The sequence below is a fragment of the Populus nigra genome, chromosome 16, assembly GCF_951802175.1.
Source record: "Populus nigra chromosome 16, ddPopNigr1.1, whole genome shotgun sequence".
NCBI classification, from domain to species: Eukaryota; Viridiplantae; Streptophyta; class Magnoliopsida; order Malpighiales; family Salicaceae; genus Populus; species Populus nigra.
Window position 1 is genome coordinate 13,786,214 of NC_084867.1, and position 21,735 is coordinate 13,807,948.

Sequence of the window (21,735 nt, forward strand, 5' to 3'; positions counted from 1 at the left end):
ATTTTTTCATTTATAATTATTCTATTTAACACATAATTTGTCTTTTATCAACCAATTTTGCTTTTCAATTTTATTCATGCCACTCAACTCCTCTCGATCCACCAATGCCACCTTGATTTTCTTTGAGGGATATGCAGTAGTGGGATGCCCATTATGTTAGCATCCTGAATATTATATACACAGCAAAAATAATAAAATAAAATTATTAAAAAATTTCTAAAATTGTGTTAGATAGATCTAGAGTTTTTTAAGGGTTTATTACTTGAAGATCTGATTTTCTTCAGTTTTGTATAGTTCTTTAAAAATTGGGTTGTCGCAAACCATAAATTGTTCAATTATTCAGCCTTGAACAGTAATTCACATGAATCACCAGTGAGAAATCTCTTAAATTTCTATTTAGAAGAGAGAGATTATCATGCCTAGAATGCTAGCTGTCTATTATGTAATTTACGTAGTCTTTTTTTATGTCTAACATGCAACTTCTTAAAAATAAGAAGCATAACTTATTATCTATGAAAAAAATTAAAAAACCCCTATAAATTAGCAAAATATCAATTTTCTCTCTGAATAATATTGATATATTAATTCAGGATAAGTTTAAAAATTAATTTAATCAAGTCCTTACTTGATTTTTCTAGGTTTAGAAATATAATCCATGTATTAATTATATTATAGCCTTTAATTTCTAGAATATATTTTAATTAATTCATACTTAATTAAATTATTTCATTTTAATTTTTGATTAATGATTCTTAATGTGTGTGACTCATTAGGTTCCTAAAATGTTAGCTCAAATGTAAATTATAATTATAATTAAATAGAATTAAATAAATTAAACGATTTAATTTATTATCAATTCAACAATTAATTAATTTATATTTAAAGATCATGTACATAGTCTAGCATTGTGTCATGATCACTTAAATATTAAAAAAATCATTAATTGTTTAACTTAACCTTTTAGTGATCGATTTCTTAGTGTAATTAATATTGTTTTATTAATAATGTATCAATTTAATATTAAAACATGAAATATATCTGTCATGTTAAATCATATTTATTATTAATATAATAATCATTTATCAAGATTTGAAATTGTTTTTTACTTACCCCTTTCCCTTCCATCTTCTTTCACCTTCTCTTCTCCTGCTCACTCATTCTGTCTCAGTTGGGCCTTGCCCTTGTCCTTTCCTTCTTTCTTCTCTCTTCCTCCTCCTCACTCTCGGTCTTCGTTAGGCAAGCCTACGGTTAGGTTGGGCTAACCCTTCTCCCTCTTTTCTTTGCTAGGAAAATTTTTATTTTGATCAACATGAATATTTATGCACCTGTCTTTAGTTTCATAAGAACTTCTCTAAAAAATAAAAAAAAGTCGAGATCATTTTCTAATGTATGATCACGATTCTAGCTAGAAAACCATTATTAATAATGATAATTTATAAAAAAAATTCTCGAAATCATGTACCAATATTGACTCCATTTATTCAATCAATGATTGATATTTTTTTTATGAATAAAAATGGTTTAGTTAATAATTATCAATACTCTGAAAATCTAGTTTTTGTTGTTCAGTGACATACCCATATTTTCAATCTTTCATGAATTTTTACTTGGCATGACTTCATTAGACAGTGAAGTTCATATTCATTAAGCAACTCGAAGGTTATTGCTTTTTCTTTAAAAATATTTTTAGGGTGAAATGGAAGTCTACAGTTTAAATAACAAAATGTCTTCGTTTTCTATACATCATAGAGTCTTAATAAGTGCTGTGAATACATTAAATGCATAAGATAGTTGGCAAATCACATTGTTTATGGATGTAGACAAGCGTGTTTCATTTCCTACCCATAACTCCTAGTCAACCAATTTATTACTCTCATCAGACAGATACTAGGTCTCAAAATCAATACATAGAGAAATCATTGGGGAACATAACCTAGTTTAGTTCACAAGTGTGAATGCAAACGAGTGGATTTACTTTTGTACAAAGACACAGTTCCACATGGAAGAAAAGCTTTAACAATGCAAGAGTGAGGTCACCAATCATCTCTCTTCTTGTGGATTTCTTTTTTCAAGGGATGTTTGGCAAATCAGGGCCATAGAAGATCACATACCCTAACAAACGTATCTTCTTCTTTAACCTCCATCGCCATCTTACATAAAGAAAGCTTCAAGCCTGAATAAAAACTTTGCTCAATGTTCCCTTTACACCAAGGTGGTGAGCTGTGCTTCAAGATTTCCTCCAGTCCACACCAGCAAGACAATATCCCAGATCTGATTCTTGCTCATCAATATGCTGAAATCCATGGCAGTACTGATATAACCAACAATATGGAGAAAGGCCGGCGGCGAAATATAATTTCCATGGACAATAATGAGGCTGCTAGAGATAATAATAACAATAGTAAGAAGAAGATGATGCATAGAGATATTGAAAGACAAAGGAGGCAAGAAATGGCAACCCTTTATGCATCCCTTCGAGCTTTACTTCCTCTTGAATTTATCAAGGTGAGAAACCTTCAATTTCCTTCTATTCCTTTCTTTGAGAAGTCCTCGCTTATTTTTTTTAAAAAAACATTCTTGGGGTTCAATAATTAGGCACTAGGGTTTGTTTGGGATTTCAGGGAAAGCGTTCGATTTCAGATCACATGAACGAGGCAGTGAATTATATAAAGTATCTCCAAAAGAAGATCAAAGAAACTAGTGCCAAAAGAGACGAGTTAAAGAAACTATCCGATTTCAGTTCTGTTGCCTCACCAAGTGGATGCTCTAACAAATATTCTTCAAGTTCAGTAGCTCTCCAGCCATATCCAGGTGGTATTGAGATTACGTTTGATAGTGATTTATTGGGGAGAGATTTGCCCCTATCAAGAGTATTGCAAGTGTTGCTTGAAGAAGGAATTTCTGTTATCAACTGTGTTTCCACCAAAGTAAATGAAAGATTATTCCACTCTGTCCAAACTGAGGTACAATCCATTGTTATCAGTAACTACAACGTTTAGGGTTTTATGTTTATGTTCTTAATAAGTTGTTTTCTATTTCCAAGAACAACTTAGCTTCAGTTATAATGTTTTCTTTGCCACAGGTCAATGATCCTACATGCTTAAATTTATCCGAGCTGTGGCAGAAATTAACCCTAGTAGTTTCTTCTACATGTGATTTATCCAAGTGAAATGATGTCCTTATTCTTGGCTTGACATCTTGCACTGTAACACTATTCTAAACACTTTTCTCAGCTTGGTTTTGTTTTTGAGAACCTTTGATGAAAATGCTTTTATTAATTAGAAGTATTTTGTTAATATTTCTCTTAAAGGCTATTTGGGTGGCTCTCTATGCATGCTTATTAATTATGTGTTCAATTCAATGGGTGACCATGCTGTTCTTGATCTTTCTCCCATGCAGTACACTGTAAATTTAACATACATTTGCAACTTTGAAGCCATTTCTATTGCATAAGTTGATGTTTTATTTGGCAAGAAACATGAAGGATTTCACTTATGAGTGCTTGAATTTCTTTTTTTTTTTGTTGTGTGAAAATCTTGTAATTCTGAGGACTAGATTAGTACCGGTAAAATGACTTTAAGAATAAAATGATAGTATTTATTTCTATTTCCCAATCATCATAGTTTGAGGACACAATATGGGAATTGCTTTGTTGTTTATTCAAAAAATAAAAATAAAAAATTAGTTTGTGTCAAAGAAAATCACTTAAATTTAAAAGTTTAAGATGTGAGGTAAGATACTAAAAATAGTTTTATAATATTTTCTAATATATCCTCTCAAATAAAAACTTATTGGACTTTAAATTTGCACATGTCTACATTATATTGTGTTTAATTTTAATCAAATAGAATGGAGGTGATATGATTCAAACTCGTGATCGTTTGATTAACAAAACTCTGATAACATGTTAAAAAATTATCTCAACTTAAAAATTAAAACTGTTAAATGAGATCTTAAGAATAATTTTATAATACTACAATATGTGATTTGTTTTCATGGAATCATTACATGTGGATTCCTTTCTTAATTAAATTTGATGATAACATTTGTGTTTCTTTTTCTTCTTCTTTCGTGCTCTGCTATATGGCCATTTACTCTTTATCACAACAATAATTAAGAGTCTTGCAAGTCCTTTGCACTTATAAATCAAAAGTTTATTGAAGCAAATTTCCAAAGGCTGAAATTCCCTTAATATTCTTGGTTCCAAGAATTCATACTCCATTGAACTCAACAAGGCCATAGTTTATATAATTGCTCTCTAAATTTCCCTAGACTTTTCTTGTTTGATATATATATATAAACTCTGCTTGTTATATATTAATTAGTCAACTATAGTGCTTGTAACTTAACTCTAATAGCTCTAGTACTTTTTTTATTTTCTCCATTTCTATCTAACTAAATATTTCTTTAACTTGAATTTTTTTCTTTTGTTGTTGTATTTACTTAATTTGCTTGCATAACAGATATAACATGCAAGGCTTAACTACAACATTGAAATAGGCATGGTATCTCTATAATTGTAATAATAGTTGTGTTTTAGTTGTAAAGCATAATGACATATTTGGCGTGCACGCCACCAACCGGCAGCCAGCCGAGGTTATGGACTGTGGTTTACATGCTGCATTGAGGCCCTTCCAGCCATGTCTCTGAGTTCTTAAATACCCACTTAAAGGGATCTATATCTGTTGGGATGTCAGCTCAAAAAGATCTACACCTGTTAAAATCTATATATGTGTAACAACGTTCTGCATGTAAATCCCAACCCCATTTTGCATTATTGACAAGCATCATTATTTATCCATACACACGTGTCTTTATTCTCTACATATATGGGGGATAGGTAAATCAAATGGCTTCTATACATCTTTTAGCAACTGTTTTATATATGTATTAACCAATATATATCTTGTGATATTATAGTAAGTGCTACTTTATACGGTATATATTATAGTAATTTTATTTATCATACGTGTAGGTTAATTGTGTGTTATAATCTCTACACTAACTATTGTACACTGTCCTATATATATAAATAGAAAAAAATTGGTTAATTAATTTGTTTAGTCTCTTATTATTTTCAACTTGATATCAGGGTCCTAAAAGACATTAAATTCTTTTTCCCTCTAATGGATACTCATGTTGCTGTCGCTGCTGTTGTTGCAAACCAAACACTGCCTTCTTCTCCTCCACATGCTATGTAGACATCACTTGCCTCCTTTGCTCTAAACGATGCATCTTCTCTCTTTATTACTGCTATTAATATTGCTGTTTCAGACTCCTATAACAATTGTTCCTCTCTCCAACACTCAGCATGTTATCTTTTTAGAAATTCTTAAGAACACCTTTTATTTTTATTGATGAATGCAGATAAAACTGTATTTGCTTGGACAAGGTGTTTTTCAATTTGTTGATGGTTCTTTGTAGTGTCCTTTTTTCCGCTTGGCTGTTACTGATGGCTCTTCTCTTCAAGTTAATCTCTCTTTTCTTTGTTAGAAATAATATGACCAACTTTACTCATTTCCTTTGCTTCTATGAATGTGTTATATTTTGTTATTGATTGTTAAACCTTACCATTTGGCGTACTTTTTAGCAACAACTTGATTCCATACCTAATCCGCATCAAATAACACCAAATGTTTTTTTTTGGGTTTCAGCTCCTTGCTTAAGCAAATAGGTGAACCTCAAGGTGTTAAAAGCCCCATTAGTTTGAGGTGAAACTTTAGTCCCTTAACTATCATGGTGATCAATTTCATGTGTGGTGCTGTGTTAATATAAGGGGAGCCCGTGACACCTTAGGTCTCATGTTCGACTTTTATCATTGAATGCCGATTACCTAACCCAATTATTAATAGGATAACTTCATTTCATTTATTTTAATATTTTCTTCTTAAGTTAATCTATTAACACTGACAATTCCTCCTAAAATTTCTAACACATAATTGATATAACATTTTATTTTTTCCTGTTTGATCAAGCATTTATTTTGGTGATTACGTATCACCACTTATTATAAATTGTTGCATCTGTTTATAAACATTTTTAGTAGGATTTGTTATTTTTATAGTAGTCGAGATTTTATTAAAAGAGCACCAGATTACCAATAAGTTTATGGCAATCTAGTTGGTAGGGGAAAAGAATTATGAAAAAAAGAAAGATATCAAAATAAAAAGCAGGAGAACAAGAGCAAAACTATACACAAGCCAATATTAATTAGACTAGAGTAGAATGTCGGGACCTTTTACCAGATCATTCCACTTATGTTTTCTAGGATTTGTTTTGATTCTGCATGAAAACAATTCTCATCATGTGCCAAGGATTGGGGGCAATTATCTTGATGTATTTCTAGGATCATAAATAGATTATACGCTTCCGATTAGCTTCTTAGTTATAAATTGTTGTGTGCCTTGATGAAAGTTGAAACAGATCCAAATATGTTTATATATTTGCAAGCTGAAAATGTTTCCTATGATCTAAAATTAATGACTTTTTATAAGTGCGCAGTCCATGCTTTCTCTTCTCTTTGCCGCCACCTCCTCTCTCTTTTTTGATGACTTTTTGCTTTTAACATTTACATAAAATACGACATATTTTCTTTGTAAACTTAAGTGAAGAAAAAAATGAAGCATGTATATGAACAAGGTGCATGTGTTTTTGGAAAAAAAATGTATTTTCTTGTTGAATCTTATCAAAAACCAATCGTATCATGTCTTAAAAAGGCATGGCTAGGTGGATTTGCTTGTGATTTGACTGGATGTCTCAAAAAGGCATGGCTAGGTGGATTTGCTTGTGATTTGACTAGATGTCTGAAAAAGGCTTGGCTAGCTGGATTTCCTTTTGTCTTGATTGGATTTGCTTGTACTTCCAATAATATTTACAGTGCTTTCGAATTTCATCGAAGGCAACATTAGAGAAAGGTCCATACAGACAATGTTTACCAAACTTCGGATTATAACCACTCAGGTAATCATGGAAAAATAAAATTATCAAAAGAAAAGTGATATGAAAATGTAGTTCTCATCACATCAAGCAAACCAACCATCAATCGACTGATGTGTAGGAAGTTCCATAATAGTATTAGCTGGTCTGGGTTTTTCTACTGCTAGAAGAGAAAGAGGGCTAACAGAGCAAATGCCTCCAAAGAAGTTAATCGTGTCTGTGTGTGAGTGTTAGTGAATTCTGTAATCTTATTGCTTCATTTAATGGGATCAAAGATATGAGTTTAGACTCGGAATGTGTAAGATGGCTTGAAAGACTGGTGAGTCTCTGTAGAAATTTCATTAGTTTCTAAATTCGTAATCAACAAATTATATATATTATTAGACAACCATGTCATTCTAAATTATTAAATTGCTTTACTCTGTAAATTGTTTCTTATATGAAATATATTTGGAAATTTTCTGGGGCAACTCTAATTATTAAAGATGTTTACTTCCTTTCTTGACTCTTTTTTTTTATCAATACCTGAGTGAATTTATTAGATTTCTCTAAATATATTAGATGGATGAATGTATTTTTAAAATTAGTTTTAAAAATAAAATTAATCAGGTTTATAATAATAAATTTTACATATTGCATACCGTCTCTCAACATGTCAAGAGGAGTTGAGAAAATTTTTTAGTAAACAAATTTATAAAATTTTATACCTATATTTAAGATCTCCCATCCTGACATCCTATCAACTCCTCTTGCCTCCCATCTTGTATAGCCTTTATCTTTTTGACCAACTATAAAGAAACCATTTTCCCTTCACACCAAAAGGACAAGCTGTTCTTCCATATTTAATCCAGTCCCCATCAACGAAATCTACTCCCTCTTAAATATATCAAGGTAAGTAATTACTTGTCTTTCTTGTTGCTTTCAAACCTGCTTATTGGACTTGATTATGTGAAGATTAATGCGATTTAATTTGTTCACACATATATAACTTCAGGGTTTTTCCTCTGGGGATTTAAAGGAAAACGCTCAATATCATATCACATGCAAGAAGCAGTGAATCATATAAAAAACCTAGAAAAGAAGATTAGAGGACATGGTATCAACAGAGATGAGCATAGGAACCTGTCCAATTTGAGAGTTGTTTGTTCAAATCGCAAAAGCTTCAATAATTGTGCACCAACTTATGAAGTAATGGCCCGCTCATGTTTGATTGGTGTTGAGGTTGTTATCAGTAATGGCTTCAAGGAACAATTTATTTTCCTGCTTTCAAGAATGATGCAAGTTCTACTTAAAGGACTCAATGTTATTAGCTGTGTTTTGGCCAAAGTAAACCAAAGTGTGCTGATAGTGAATGAAGTAATTAGCTATCTTAAGAAGAACAAGCTCCAAGGTTATTTATTTAAACTTGACTTTCATAAGGCCTTTAACTCAGTCTTATGGGAGTATATTGATGAAGTTATGCTTTGTATGGCTTCAAAAACAAATAGTGGGGGGGATTGGATTAGGCAGTGTATCTCCATAGCTAGAGTTTTCAATGGAGAAAGGTATGAGACAAAGTGACCCTTTATCTCCTTTTCTGTTCAACATTACAGTAGAGGGCCTTAGTAAGATGATTGGAAAGGGCTGCGATTTGGATTTAGTGGAAGGTATCCATCTAGGGTTTGATAATTTGAGAATCTTCCATCTTTAATTTGCTGACGACACACTTATTTTCAGCTTTAAGATTCTCTCTTCTATTTAGAACATTAAATGGGTGCTGCAATACTTTGAATTGATTTCTAGGTTAAAAGTTAATTTTTTCAAGAGCTCTATAATAGGGGTTGGTTTAGACAGTAGCACTATAGCGGACACAGATAAGGTTTTGAGATGTAGGGCGTGGATTTCCCTTTTAAATATCTAGGACTGCTTATTGGAGCTTCCAGCTCTCGCACTTTGATATGGAACCTTGTAATTACAAAAATCAATTCGAGGTTAGCTTCTTGGAAGGGAAGGCATTTGTCATTAGGGGGTAGAATTTACCTTCTTAAGTCAGTATTGCATAACCTCCTAATCTATTACCCCTCCATCTTCCTCATCCCTAAAATGGTGGTTGTCGTTATTGAGAGAAAATTTAGATCCTTTTGGTGGTTGGGAGATGAGATAGGAAAGGAGATATGTAATGTTAAATGGGATGTTGTTTCTCTTTTGAAGACTCTAAGAGGGCTGGGTATTAAGTCTGTTCTGAATAAAAACAAGTTCCTCATTTTTAAATGGCTTTGGAGATTTGGTTCCTCTGATTCTGGTTTGTGGAAAGAGGTTGTCTGTAGTATCCATAAAGTTAAGACCAATTTGAGCTTTCCTTTTGAGTTGCCGAAATGTACGGGTTTTGTATGGAGCAGGATTGACGGTGTTTTTGCTAAGGATAGTATATCGGAGGAGCTTATCAAGAATGAGTTATGGAGCAGGATTGATGGTTTTTTTGCTAAGTGATTCTTGACAAGGTTTTTGAAGAGAGGTTGATATGGAAATCTACCTCAACCTTAAACAGGGTGTTCACTGTCAAATATCTGTCAGGGATTCTAGCATTAGTGTATCAATCGACCAACAACCTTTTCTTTTCATGACATATAGAAGGGCATTGTTCCTCCTAAGGTGGTGTTTTTTTGCTGGCTGGCTTTGCTTGAAAAACAACACTAAAGGATCTTTAGCAAGAAAAGGAATTATTGACATAAGTGATGCCATCTACCCTATTTGTTCCATTGAAGTGGAACATTTTAAGCATCTCCTTCTACATTGTAGGAAGCACTGGTGCTTTTAGAACAAGTTCATGTATTGGTGGGGCTTTTCCTAGCGCTGCTTCGTTAGCTTGGCTTGCGTATTTCAAGAATGAGAATTCATGGTACAAGGCGTTTTCCAAATAAAAGTGCAGTTGATGCTCTTTTCCTCCATATCATGGATCCTATGGCTCACACGAAATGATGTAGTTTTCAACAACACGCAGCTGGGCAGTGAGACTGTGTTCTTTCTAGTTCTGTCTAGATGCTTGTGACCTCTACTCAATCAATTACCAGACTTACTTAAGTTACTAACAAGCTTTTCTTAAAATTCTTTTGGCTTTTTGCTTATATATATATATATATATATATATATATATATAATTGTTGCTGCCATTTGGTTGATTGGTGCTTAAAAAATATATAAAAAAGGCTATATAATATCTTAACTTCTCTGTGGGATATTAAATACAGAATGTTGATAGGATGATAAAGCTTCATTACACCAATAGCTCCTAAAAGTAGTTTGAATAAAGCAAAAGTAAAGAAACGAGCTCCTAAAAACAGTACATGAACTTGCATATCTCCTAATTTGTGCTGAGTATACGTTTATTATTGTTGTAAGATTAAGTTCCAAAGGTACCCAATGGTGATTGAATGAGAAAGTGATCATTTTTTATTTATTATAAATTAAAGGTTGCGGGAACTAATTCCTCAGTGCCGTTGTCCGAGATTACAAACATCTAGACCTCGCCACTGTTTGAATAGAATAATAATAGCACTGCATTTGAGAGGTGTGCAAAGATAGTTAACAGCTAGGCTAATCTTGATCTTTATAGATAGCCTTTTCCAAAGCCATGGACCAGCCATAAAATATAATATTCATACAAGTCCCAAGATCTCCATTTTGATGTAGTTGGTATAGTGAAAATGTATACTCAAATCTCACAAACCAACTGTAGCAAAAGCAAATATATGTTTTTTTATTTATCTAGTCATTGTGATGTGTGCCATTAGGATCTTTATATGACCTTTCTTTTATAAGACAACATTCATGGAAAAAACTTGGAAAAATCATAGTAAACCAGACCCAAAAAAACACATCCATGATGTTTTCTACATATGAACTTCAATAAAGAGAAAATAATTTTTTTGATTCCATATTAAAGAGTAATCTCAATTCAATAGTTTAAACTGTTAGATGAGACCCCAAGATATGATTATTATTAGTGTTGTTGTTGTTGTTGTTGCAATTATTGTTGTTGTTGTTATTCTTATTATTATTTTTTGTATTATTATTATTATTGTTGTTGTTGTTATGATTATTCAAGTAAACTTGGGTCAGACATGTTTATCAGACCCAAGTAATGTGGGTCTAGAAATTATTTATAAATAAAGTATAAATAATTTATAAACAACAAATCATCAAAAAAATCTAATTTAACATTTTAGATTTAAAAATTCAAAAAATTTGTTCCCATTTAAATATTTTATTGTTTATGTTTATGAATTTTTTATTCCTTTAATAGAAATTATATCTTCTATTATTAGTATGATTATTATTATTGTTGTTGTTTTGTATTATTAGTATCACATGTGTGCAGCGTTGTGACGATCGTCCTCCTGAAATTCGTGGTATGGTGTGGGGAAATAGACATGACAAGGAATTTTTGTTATTTATCAGTGGAAAGAGAGAATGAGAGTCGCCAACTAGTATTTTGGTCACTAGGAACCTTAACTGGTCTCAAAGATCGGGCACACGGACTAGTTGTATAAAAGAAAGGTATTACCACCCTTAACATGTCTTTCCTAAGGTAAGCTACATTGTTTAATTGTCTGATATAAATTAAGGTATTGTCGTGTTTTTTAATTGTTGGACTGTCTAAAGTTTAAGAAAAGTCCTTCTTAGTAAAGAGATCTTTATCTTATCAGATAAAAATCTAACTGTTCTAATGTCCATATAAAAATAAAAGAACTACCTTTTTATCTAATATTAGGAATATATCTTATGTATAAATTCGTAATCTCATATACTAAAAGAAAACAAAATAATTTTTTTTGGTTTTTTAAAATATGAGCTTAGTTCTTATGATTTTAATAAATTGGTTATTAAAGCCCAATGTGCATACTAATACATATCTTTTTTTGAATTGTTTTGGTAAGGAAATACGATATGAATATTTTTTATATTTTTGAGAGACTTAGCCATATACATAAAATGTAGAGATTTTTTTTTGTTTTTCTATATGTTATTTTTTTGCAATATTTCAGAGAAAACTGAGTATTTTAATATTAAATTTGTATCTTTATAGTATAAAAACATAAAGCTGTATCTTTATAGTATGCTAGACCCAATCAACTTGGGTCTTATCTTTAAAAAAACCTCATTTGCAACATAAATTCACATAAAAGGTTTCGGACGAACATAATGAAAAGTTAAAAAACTACATAAATTGTATAATGAAACTAAACAAATATAGTCTAGTATTGTTAAAAAAATATAAAATAATGTTTTCTTCAGAGAAAAATCATAAATGATCACCCATTAAATAAAATTTTTTTTGCAATGAGTTTGAGTAAAAAATATAAAAAAATACAAATTCATAAAAAAAAAGAGAAAAAAAGAGAGAAGATAGAATTTTTATTAAAGAAATAACAAATTCTTAAACATAAAAAATGAACTATTTCAGTAGAAAAATATGATTTACATTTTTAAATTTAAAACGCTAGATTAAATTTTTATGATGATTTGTTGTTTATAAGTAATTTCTAAACTTGAATTTCTGTTTAGGATACTTCAAGAATAATTTAATATTTTTTTTATAAGAAATTTAAAAAATTAATTAGAATTTCTGTTTAAAATACTTCAAGACAATTTAAATATTTTTTTATAAAAAATAAAAAATGTTTTAAAAAAATTAATTAGAATTTTTATTTTGTTCATTCAAGAATAATTTAAATGTTTTTTTAATAAAAAATAAAAATAATTTATAAACAAATTTAATTAGGCATGACCGCCAAACCCAAGGCATTTGGTGCTTTCTATAGCTGCCAAACCCAAGAGACCATGATCACCAGATCCAAGGCTCTTGAGTTTGGCATAACCATCAAGCCTAAATCGCTTGGGCCATACATGGTTGTCAGACCCAATTCGTTTAAGTCTGAGATGACTGCCAGATTCAAGGGATTAAAACATTTTCTGTATTTTTAATATTTTTTTATATTTAAAAAATAATAATAATGATCTTCTGCAGAACGCAGACCAATATACTAGTAAATCAATATACTATAACACATGCATGCATTGCACCGACCATGATCGAGTCTTAGCACCAAAACGAAAAGAAATAATCGAGTTCAATGTTTATATTTGTGTTTGGATTCTAATATAACACTCCATTACCGAAATGGAGTCATCTCAATCGTTTTCAATCACTGACCAGGCTCGAGTCGTTTTCAATCCAACTCACCAAAATGTTTAAAGTCTTACGAAATTGTGCCGGTACATTCTAGGACTCGTGTCTAAAATCAAAATAATTTGTCATCTTCCATACATAAAGGGAGATCGTGTCCACACGAACATGAAGTTGAATAATCATTATTTTTTTACAAAATTTCCTAGGTCTTTTTTTTAGATAATAGTCAAGATTTTATTAAGATTTTGGCTAAAAAAAGAATAGCCTAGGAGACAACAGAAATAAAAAGGAGAAAGAAAAGAAAACATACAGGCGTAGAATCTGAAACACGGGGGAGAAGACAATAACCAGACAATTTCCTAGGTCTTTTACTTTTTCCTTTCATTTTTCACTGCAATCGTCATTTGTCTTTGCATGCATAAGCCAAAATATGAGACCGACACGATGGTCCACCAAAATGTGAACGCTATGGGGTTGCCATTTCTCCAGTGCCAAAGTGAAAGCACCCCCACAAACCAAGCTTTTGGCCACGTTTTATCTCCATGTAGACCGTAATTAAGATGTTTTTCAGAGGGAAATCTTGTTATATTAGACTATATATTGATCGAGGACCATTTCTAACAACTACCGTATCCATTTCTTTAGTCCATTATTGCTGCAAGATATAGCTTAAAATCCTTGATTAGTTAGTCTTTAATTATCCAATGTTTCCATTCCAACAAAGTGGGGATGAATTTTGGTCCCAAATCTCCTCTAATCCCTACCAAGAAGATACTGATCAAGATCAGCATCAGATCTTGGGCCAAGATTCCCTTCATGGAATTAGTAACCTAAACAACTCATCAGTGGAAGAATTCCCGCAGGCACATACAATATTAGCAACTTCAAATGCTAATGATGATAGTGGAAATATTAGATGTGATGAGAAGAAGGTTGCTCGAAAGGAAATCGAACGGCAAAGGAGGCAACAAATGTCCACTCTTCATGCCTCACTTCGAAACCTCCTCCCTCCTGATTCAATCAAGGTCATGAAACTGTTTTGCTTTACTTAATTTCTTCCTTCATTATGTAGCATATAACTTTACTAGCTAGGTTTTCATAATTATGGCAGGAAAAGAATATATAAAAGATATATAAAAAAAACAAATATTTGTGATAAATGACTACCCTAATTACCATATTTAAAACAAATTGTCTCAATGGCTACATATTCTTTTTCTTGAGGTTGGTGTTCTTGATCTACACTTAGTCATGCTTTAAGGGTTTTTCTTGATATTGGGAAATCTTGCAGGGAAAGCGCTCAATTTCTGATCACATGAGTGAGGCTGTGAAATATATTAAGCATCTAAAGAGTAACATCCAAGATTTAAGTGTCAAGACAGATAAGCTCAAGAACTTGTCCAGCTCAAGTACTTTTGAGCAAGGGACTGAGATTTCAGACCATAATTTGCTGGACAGTGTTACGGTCCGCCATTATTTGGATGGATTGGAGATTGTTTTAACTAGAGGCCCTGGAGAGGAAGGGATTCTTCTATCAAAAGTGCTAGAAGCAGTGCTTGAAGAGGGATTTGATGTTGTTGGATGTACTTCAACCCAAAAAGGTCAAAGGCACTATACCACTATCCAATGTCAGGTATTGCAATTGCCAAAGTTCATTTCTTTCTAAGTTTTGTAATTGAATGATAATTGCTTTAACTTTACTACTACATCCAACAACATTTGGTCTTCCATTTGTGAATTTCCCTTGCAGGCTAGCAATCTGAATTGCATTGATGCAGATAGGCTGAAAAGGAAGCTAATTAATGTGATCTCATTGTCAAGATACGAGTGATTGACAACATTACACTCTGCATGCCTTGAAATGGCTCGTGTCTTCTCTCTCTTTATTTTTTTTCCCTTAATTTTGGCCTCGTATATGAACCCTAGATTTAAATTAGTTGTGCTTATATATGCTAGCTTGCTGCAAATATATGGTTCAACTTTGCAGGATAACTTCTTTTGATAGGAAGTGTGTAACTATCGTATCAATTTCATGAACTCTTTGCAAACTATGTCAGTCGAAGATGTCAGGTTAAATTGGTAAGACCACAAACATAAAACATCAAAGGCTGATCTTAATGGCAAGCGAGCACTCATAAGAGAGTACTGAGCATGAACATAAAGGGCCACAAAGTTTATTCTTGAGATATATAACTTTAGATTTGGATCTTCTCACGTTCCTGAAACATGACGGATCATGCTATAAAATCTGAATCTTTGAATATTCAAATCCATAGTAAAGTTTTGAGTTCATACATGGATAATTAATGGTTATTAAAATATGTGTAGTTGTTTGAATTGAAGATAAAATCAATTTTCAATGGTTTAGATTTTATTAGGAGCACGATCCATTATGTTCTCAAGAACATGAGAGGATCTAATGTAAATGTGCACCACTCAATTTGAAAATCATGATAAAATACACCATTTATATATGATTTGACATCAAATCATCTTCTTACTTGCTATACATAGTTCGTATATGGGAAATGGTTGCATTTGTAGTTTCATGCGTTCACATGCATGCATGTGTGCACAGCTTTCATTTCTATATACCTTCACTTGTTTTGGTATTCCTTCAGAGAGAGATGTAAGGCGTTTTACTATTATCTAGGAATCACAATATGTTAATATTTACTAGTATAGCATAATTGTTAGAAAGTAATATAAAAATTACTCCTATGACTTCACTCAATAAATTAAACTTTTGAATTGAGATATTTTTTGACAATATTTAATTTACTTAGTTACTTCTCCCATGTATAAGTTGAAAACTTGCTAACTTGTGTTCTTATACGGTTGTGTCAAATTATAATAAGCATCATGTAACATCTAGTGGTTAACCTTGCCGTGGAATGATAGCAAATCCGAACTAACTGAACTTAACTACATCTCCCATGAAGCACTGTCTCCATAATTTTTTAAGAGTTTGTTCTTATGAAAGATATGCGTTCATTTAGAGGAGAAGGATTAGGTTTATTGTTACAACCATACAGACTAATCAAAGCCCTTGAATTATCCTCTTTAAGGATCAGGTTTATTTTTTAGTCTCTGTAGGAATTAAGGAGTCAAATGTGGCTGAACTGATATTGTAATCAAAGCCCTTGAATTATCCTCTTCAAGGAATGGATTTTTTGGAAGAAATTCATTATTGAGTCTGATTTTGCCTCTGTTGTTATTTGGATGAACAAGCATCCTATTAGACCTTTGAAATATCATGACTTATTCATTTCCACCTCTCGTTATGCTGTTCTTTTGGATTCTGTGTCTTGTTTTCATGTTCTAAGAGAAGCAAATCATATGGCTGACAATCTTGCCAAGCAAGAGGTTAATAGAGTAAATGAGTTTCTTGCTTAGTTCTGATGTTCTTCTTTTTTGCTCTGCTTTTTCCGGATAGATATTTTTGGTTGTTGTGATATTAAGGGTATCTATGAAGATTAAACATGTTTTGTTAATGCTTCCGTGGGTGGTTCGAGTTATTGCAGAAGATGGGGATCGATCTGGACTTACAATTGATGTTCCAGAGACGATAACTTTAGTTATTCGTGATGGCTTTATTTTAGGATTCGGAGCTTTGTTGCCTTAACTTGCAGCAGGTTGATCTCCAAGTTTTTTTTTTTCTAGATTTATTTGTATTATTTTTCAATTATGAGATAGATAAAAAAGAGAGCTCGGGATTCTAATGTGTGTGAAAATCACTACTCGTTCTATTTCCAACTATTAAAATGAGTTTTTTTTTTGGTATCATGGGTTTATGAAATGAAAGAAGTTTCACCGTAATTATTTGAAACTTCAATATTGAATGAAAATTTAAATTTAAAATGACAAAATCAAATCTAACTTGGTTTGATTTTAGTTTTTTGGGTCATTTTATGAGTATTTGGAGTTCATAAAATGATTTATGAGTGTTATAAATATATTGATGATATGTTTTTAGATTGAAATGATTTAAAAATTAGGTTTTTTAACTGAAAAAATTAATGCTTGTTTTTCAAGCCATCACTATGTTAGCTGGAATTTTGAACTTACAAATGACATGTTGTCTACTTATTTTTTATTTATTTTAAAAAAGAAGAAATAAAGCTGTGCTTGAAGCCCAACAACACTTCTAGGCTATTAATGGCTATGCCCCAAGCATGCTGGTTCAAGTATTAATTTATGTAAGCTTAATTATACTGTAATATGCAGCACTACCCTTGATTTTTAAGATTCATGTGTGGAAAATGCTTTCACTAAACTCCAAGCTTTAATTACTCAAATCTGAGATCTCAGCTCTTTGTTTTTGCAAGAGCACTGTTGTCCTATAAGTAGAGAATTTTTAAGCATTGCTTTCAGCTATACGAGCTTCATTATTTTTTTCATTAATTAAGTTCAGTACTTATAATATATCTAATGGTATGATGTAACCAATATCCATGTTTTTAATCTTAATTACTCAAAGTTAATGATATTAAGCTTGGAGCTGAGGTGAGCATCAACAAGGTCTCAAGCCGATGAATCAAGCAACTGAGGGGGACTAATCAAAGCAATATATAGTTTATCATTTCGGATTAATGGAATTAATTTTAACAATTAAAATCCTTCGAATTTGTCACAAGTCATCATAGCAATCCATTCCCCCCTTTTAATCTATTTGTAGATTATGTTTAATCTATTTTTAGATTATTTAAAACAAAAAAAATACATGACATTCTATATTACTAATCAAGCGTTGAAAACATTTCAGTTAATTAAATCATCTTAATTAAATTCATTTCATATCGATCCCCACTTGCTTTCATATAATTATATTTGGAAGGAGACAGCAAATGATCATATGTAAGAATATGCTCACATTTTGTCATTCGTTTCCAAAGAGACAGATGTACGTGTGTATATATATATATATATTCCATTAATTTCATAGTCCAAATTAATTGATAATAACCCTTCTTGTAAGGAGAAGGTCTTCAAACCAAATCAAATTAGAATATATCCTTGTGATGTGATTGATTTGATTCCCATCATACATGATTAGAGATCAAATTGGAATAAAAAATCAATAATTTGTTTATAAAGAATTTCTCAAAAAGTCAAAGGGAGAGCTAGCAAACAACAAAGGGTTTCAAGGAATAAAAATTGAAGGTAGATTCAAAGATTCTTTTTTTAAAAAGTAATATAAAATATTGAGAATGAGCTATTCATTATAAAATTTAAAATTCAATATGAAAGAGGATTGTAATTATTTTTGTGCAATCCAGTCAATCAATCAAGATGTGCATACATGCGAATATGTAAATTGTATGTTCTACGATAGAACATTTGTTATACCTCCTTGTTGTTTTCAAAGGCAAGGGTAATGATATGGGCTGCTCTTGGAAGTTTGCAAATATGATGGGCTTGAGGCCTTGAGATCGGTTTAAGGATTAACATGCAAAGCCTAGCTACTAATCATTGATTAATTAGTGGCCTAATTGAGAAATAGGGAACACAATCATTTTAGGCCAATTCACTTTGCTTTTTTCTTTTTTCTGGATACAATTGTTGCCAAAATATCAAAATCGAAGACCAAAAAAACAAAGTATATAACAACAACTGAGAAATTAAAAAATAATTTTAGAGCATCTGTAGTTCAAATGGCCTTGATATAAAAATGTACATGAATTGTTTTCTTCTTCTTTTGGGTCTAAAAAGTTGAAAACTTTGGAGCAACAAGTTTACAATCTCATTTTTTTAATATGGATAATATGTAGAAGTCAGGCCGAAGTTGTTGATTCCTTGGCATATCCCAATATTAATGTATATAATTATAGAATGTAATAGTGATGATCTTTTAAAGTATTTTTTATTTAAAAACATGTTAAAACAATTTAAAATATTAAAAAAAAAATAATTTAAAATAAATAAATAAATAAAACAACGCTTTCAATAACGTTTTATTCTAGAATGGAAGGGTTGGAAACAGGCTGATAGTAATTAATTTGCTTTTATGATTAATGACCTTTCCAATTAATGATTTCGTAACCCTTTTATTCAAACAAATATTTTCAATTCCTTTGGAGGTTAAGGTATCTAATAGACTGCATTAAAACACTAAAAAAAGGAGGTTAAGCAAAATCCATCCCCTATGATATCATCATGTCTCTTTCAATAGAACAAAATATTGTCACTAATAGACTAATTCATAAATTAATTAATTAGTAAATCTACATTTCCAATGGGAGAAAAGGAGGTTAATACTTTATAGAAACTAACAAGCACTGGAATACAAGGCTGCATTTTGTCTTCATCACCACTAGACTCCTTCCCTGGTGTTTTGAACACTACAATATTTCTGCTTCTACTTTGCTTGACTCACCCTTTCCTTTCTTTCAATACTTTGCTCCTTTTCACTGCTTATACATCTTCTTGGCCATGTCTTATCTTGCAAAAAAAAAGATTTTGAAATGTTTTTGTTGTGTCGCCCGAAAAGAAGAACCAAATATCAGGTACGTTAGACATGGCATGTACTTTCACAATTTAAGGTTGTGCAGATTAAATGATTTGTACTAAGTTTTCCTCTTTTTTCTTAGTGCACAGAATAATAGTAGGGAATATCCATGGGAAATCTACACTCTCAAGGAGATTCTTCATGCCACAAACAACTTTCATAATGATAATAAGATTGGAGAAGGTGGATTCGGAAGCGTTTACTGGGGTCGGACAAGTACTGGCATTGAGGCAATATATATAATCATGGCCACCTTTTTTTTTTCCTTTATTTTCAATACATAGTTTCTTTGAGGCATAACAGACTATATAATCTATTCTCTTGGATTGTTAATTATACGTTTCAATTTGCTTGTGCAGATAGCAGTTAAACGATTGAAGGCAATGAGCGCAAAGGCAGAGATGGAATTCGCGGTGGAAGTTGAGATACTTGGGAGGGTGAGGCATAAGAACTTGTTAGGTTTGAGGGGATTTTATGCAGGTGGAGATGAAAGGCTGATAATCTATGATTACATGCCTAATCATAGCTTGATCGCCCATCTACATGGCCAACTCGCTGTCGACTGCTTACTTGATTGGCACCGGAGAATGAACATTGTTATTGGATCAGCTGAGGGAATAGCGTAAGTAAATTAATCATCAATTTTTGTCGAGAAATTAATTTGTTTATAAATTTATTGTCATTTGTTTGAAAATTAGGTACTTGCACCATGAGGCCAATCCTCATATAATACACAGGGACATAAAGGCAAGTAATGTTCTTTTAGATACAGAATTTCAAGCAAAAGTAGCAGATTTTGGTTTCGCAAAGTTGATACCAGAAGGGGTTACTCACATGACCACTAGGGTAAAGGGAACCCTAGGATATTTGGCTCCCGAATATGCGATGTGGGGGAAAGTTTCAGAGAGTTGTGATGTTTATAGCTTCGGAATTTTACTCTTAGAGATCATCAGTGCGAAAAAACCATTAGAGAAGCTTCCTGGAGGGGTTAGGCGTGACATTGTTCAATGGGTCACCCCATATGTCCAAAAGGGTGCATTTGATCATATTGCTGACCCTAGGTTGAAGGAAAGATATGATCGAGCACAACTTGAGACAGCAATCATGATCGCGATGCGATGCACCGATAGCAACCCGGAGAATAGACCTAGCATGATGAAGGTGGTGGAATGGCTGAATGGTGGCCTAGGGAGGACAACAGGGGTGTCGGATGTGGAAGACATGGTTGATGAAGATGAAGAACAAGACTATAATGGTATGGAATATGATGATGACACCGATTATGATGGGTATAATGGAACGGAAAAGGTCAAAGAGAGAAGGACACGGCAGCATCGGAAATGACGTGAATTAATGTTAAATTTATTTGGGAATTTAGAGTATTCCAAGCTCTATTCTTGTGTTTGTTATTTTTCAATTAATGTAAATAAAAGGGTTGAATCACAATGTGGGATCATCCAATTCTTTAGGGGATCTTTCCAGTTTTGTCTACAACTTTTTTATATAATAATTAATTTGATTTATTAATGAAACAGTTATTCAAACAATGATAATGAGAAATATAATGAATTTAAAAAAAAATTTAAAAATAAATAAATTGAAAACAAGTCCAATATTTACAGTATATCAGTAATGATAACTATCATTTTATAACATCAAATTGTTTACAAACTAATTTAAGTCTCGAAGTAATCTATATAGAAGGCATTGTTGACTTTCAATAGTTATCATCATAGCATTGCTTATGTTGTAAGAAACGTGTATTAAAAAAGTTGTGTAGAAAGAAAAAAATTGAGTTTTTCTTTCGGCTGTCAGCAACAAGCCTGAAAAACTCCAAAGAGATGGATGGCTAGGAACAATATAATTTGCTAATTTTTTTATTTTTTTTATTTTTGCAATTTCTTGTGTTATACCTTTAGGTAGCATTCCATTGTCTCTATAAAGATGGACAAATGGTTTTGGGATTTATATTTGTTAGAGTCTCAATTCCAAATTAATTCTATAAGATCAGAAAGAGAGTACTAACTACCATTTTGCAATTCAAAACTTGCCAAAAACTCTAAGCGTCTGGGCAAAAAAATGTTCGTGTACTGTAGAGCATGACTACTTATACTATGGGCTT

At 31.8% G+C, this 21,735-nt stretch overlaps 3 protein-coding genes across 3 annotated transcripts; all 3 read left to right on the top strand.

Moving 5' to 3' along the window:
* The first annotated feature begins 1,920 nt into the window (after positions 1-1,920).
* Positions 1,921-3,296, top strand: LOC133675679 (transcription factor bHLH118-like). Its single transcript, XM_062097130.1, has 3 exons — positions 1,921-2,505; positions 2,622-2,963; positions 3,083-3,296. The coding sequence occupies exons 1-3, from the start codon at positions 2,194-2,196 to the stop codon at positions 3,167-3,169; spliced, it is 741 nt and encodes a 246-aa protein (XP_061953114.1). The 5' UTR covers positions 1,921-2,193; the 3' UTR covers positions 3,170-3,296.
* Positions 3,297-13,699: 10,403 nt separating this feature from the next.
* Positions 13,700-15,156, top strand: LOC133675701 (transcription factor bHLH118-like). Its single transcript, XM_062097160.1, has 3 exons — positions 13,700-14,130; positions 14,397-14,738; positions 14,856-15,156. Exons 1-3 carry the CDS (start codon positions 13,810-13,812, stop codon positions 14,934-14,936), a joined length of 744 nt encoding a protein of 247 aa, XP_061953144.1. The 5' UTR covers positions 13,700-13,809; the 3' UTR covers positions 14,937-15,156.
* A 4,228-nt stretch (positions 15,157-19,384) lies between these two features.
* On the top strand, positions 19,385-21,094 carry LOC133675019 (PTI1-like tyrosine-protein kinase At3g15890). Its single transcript, XM_062096285.1, has 4 exons — positions 19,385-19,611; positions 19,696-19,843; positions 19,973-20,235; positions 20,312-21,094. Exons 1-4 carry the CDS (start codon positions 19,538-19,540, stop codon positions 20,955-20,957), a joined length of 1,131 nt encoding a protein of 376 aa, XP_061952269.1. The 5' UTR covers positions 19,385-19,537; the 3' UTR covers positions 20,958-21,094.
* Positions 21,095-21,735: the final 641 nt, after the last annotated feature.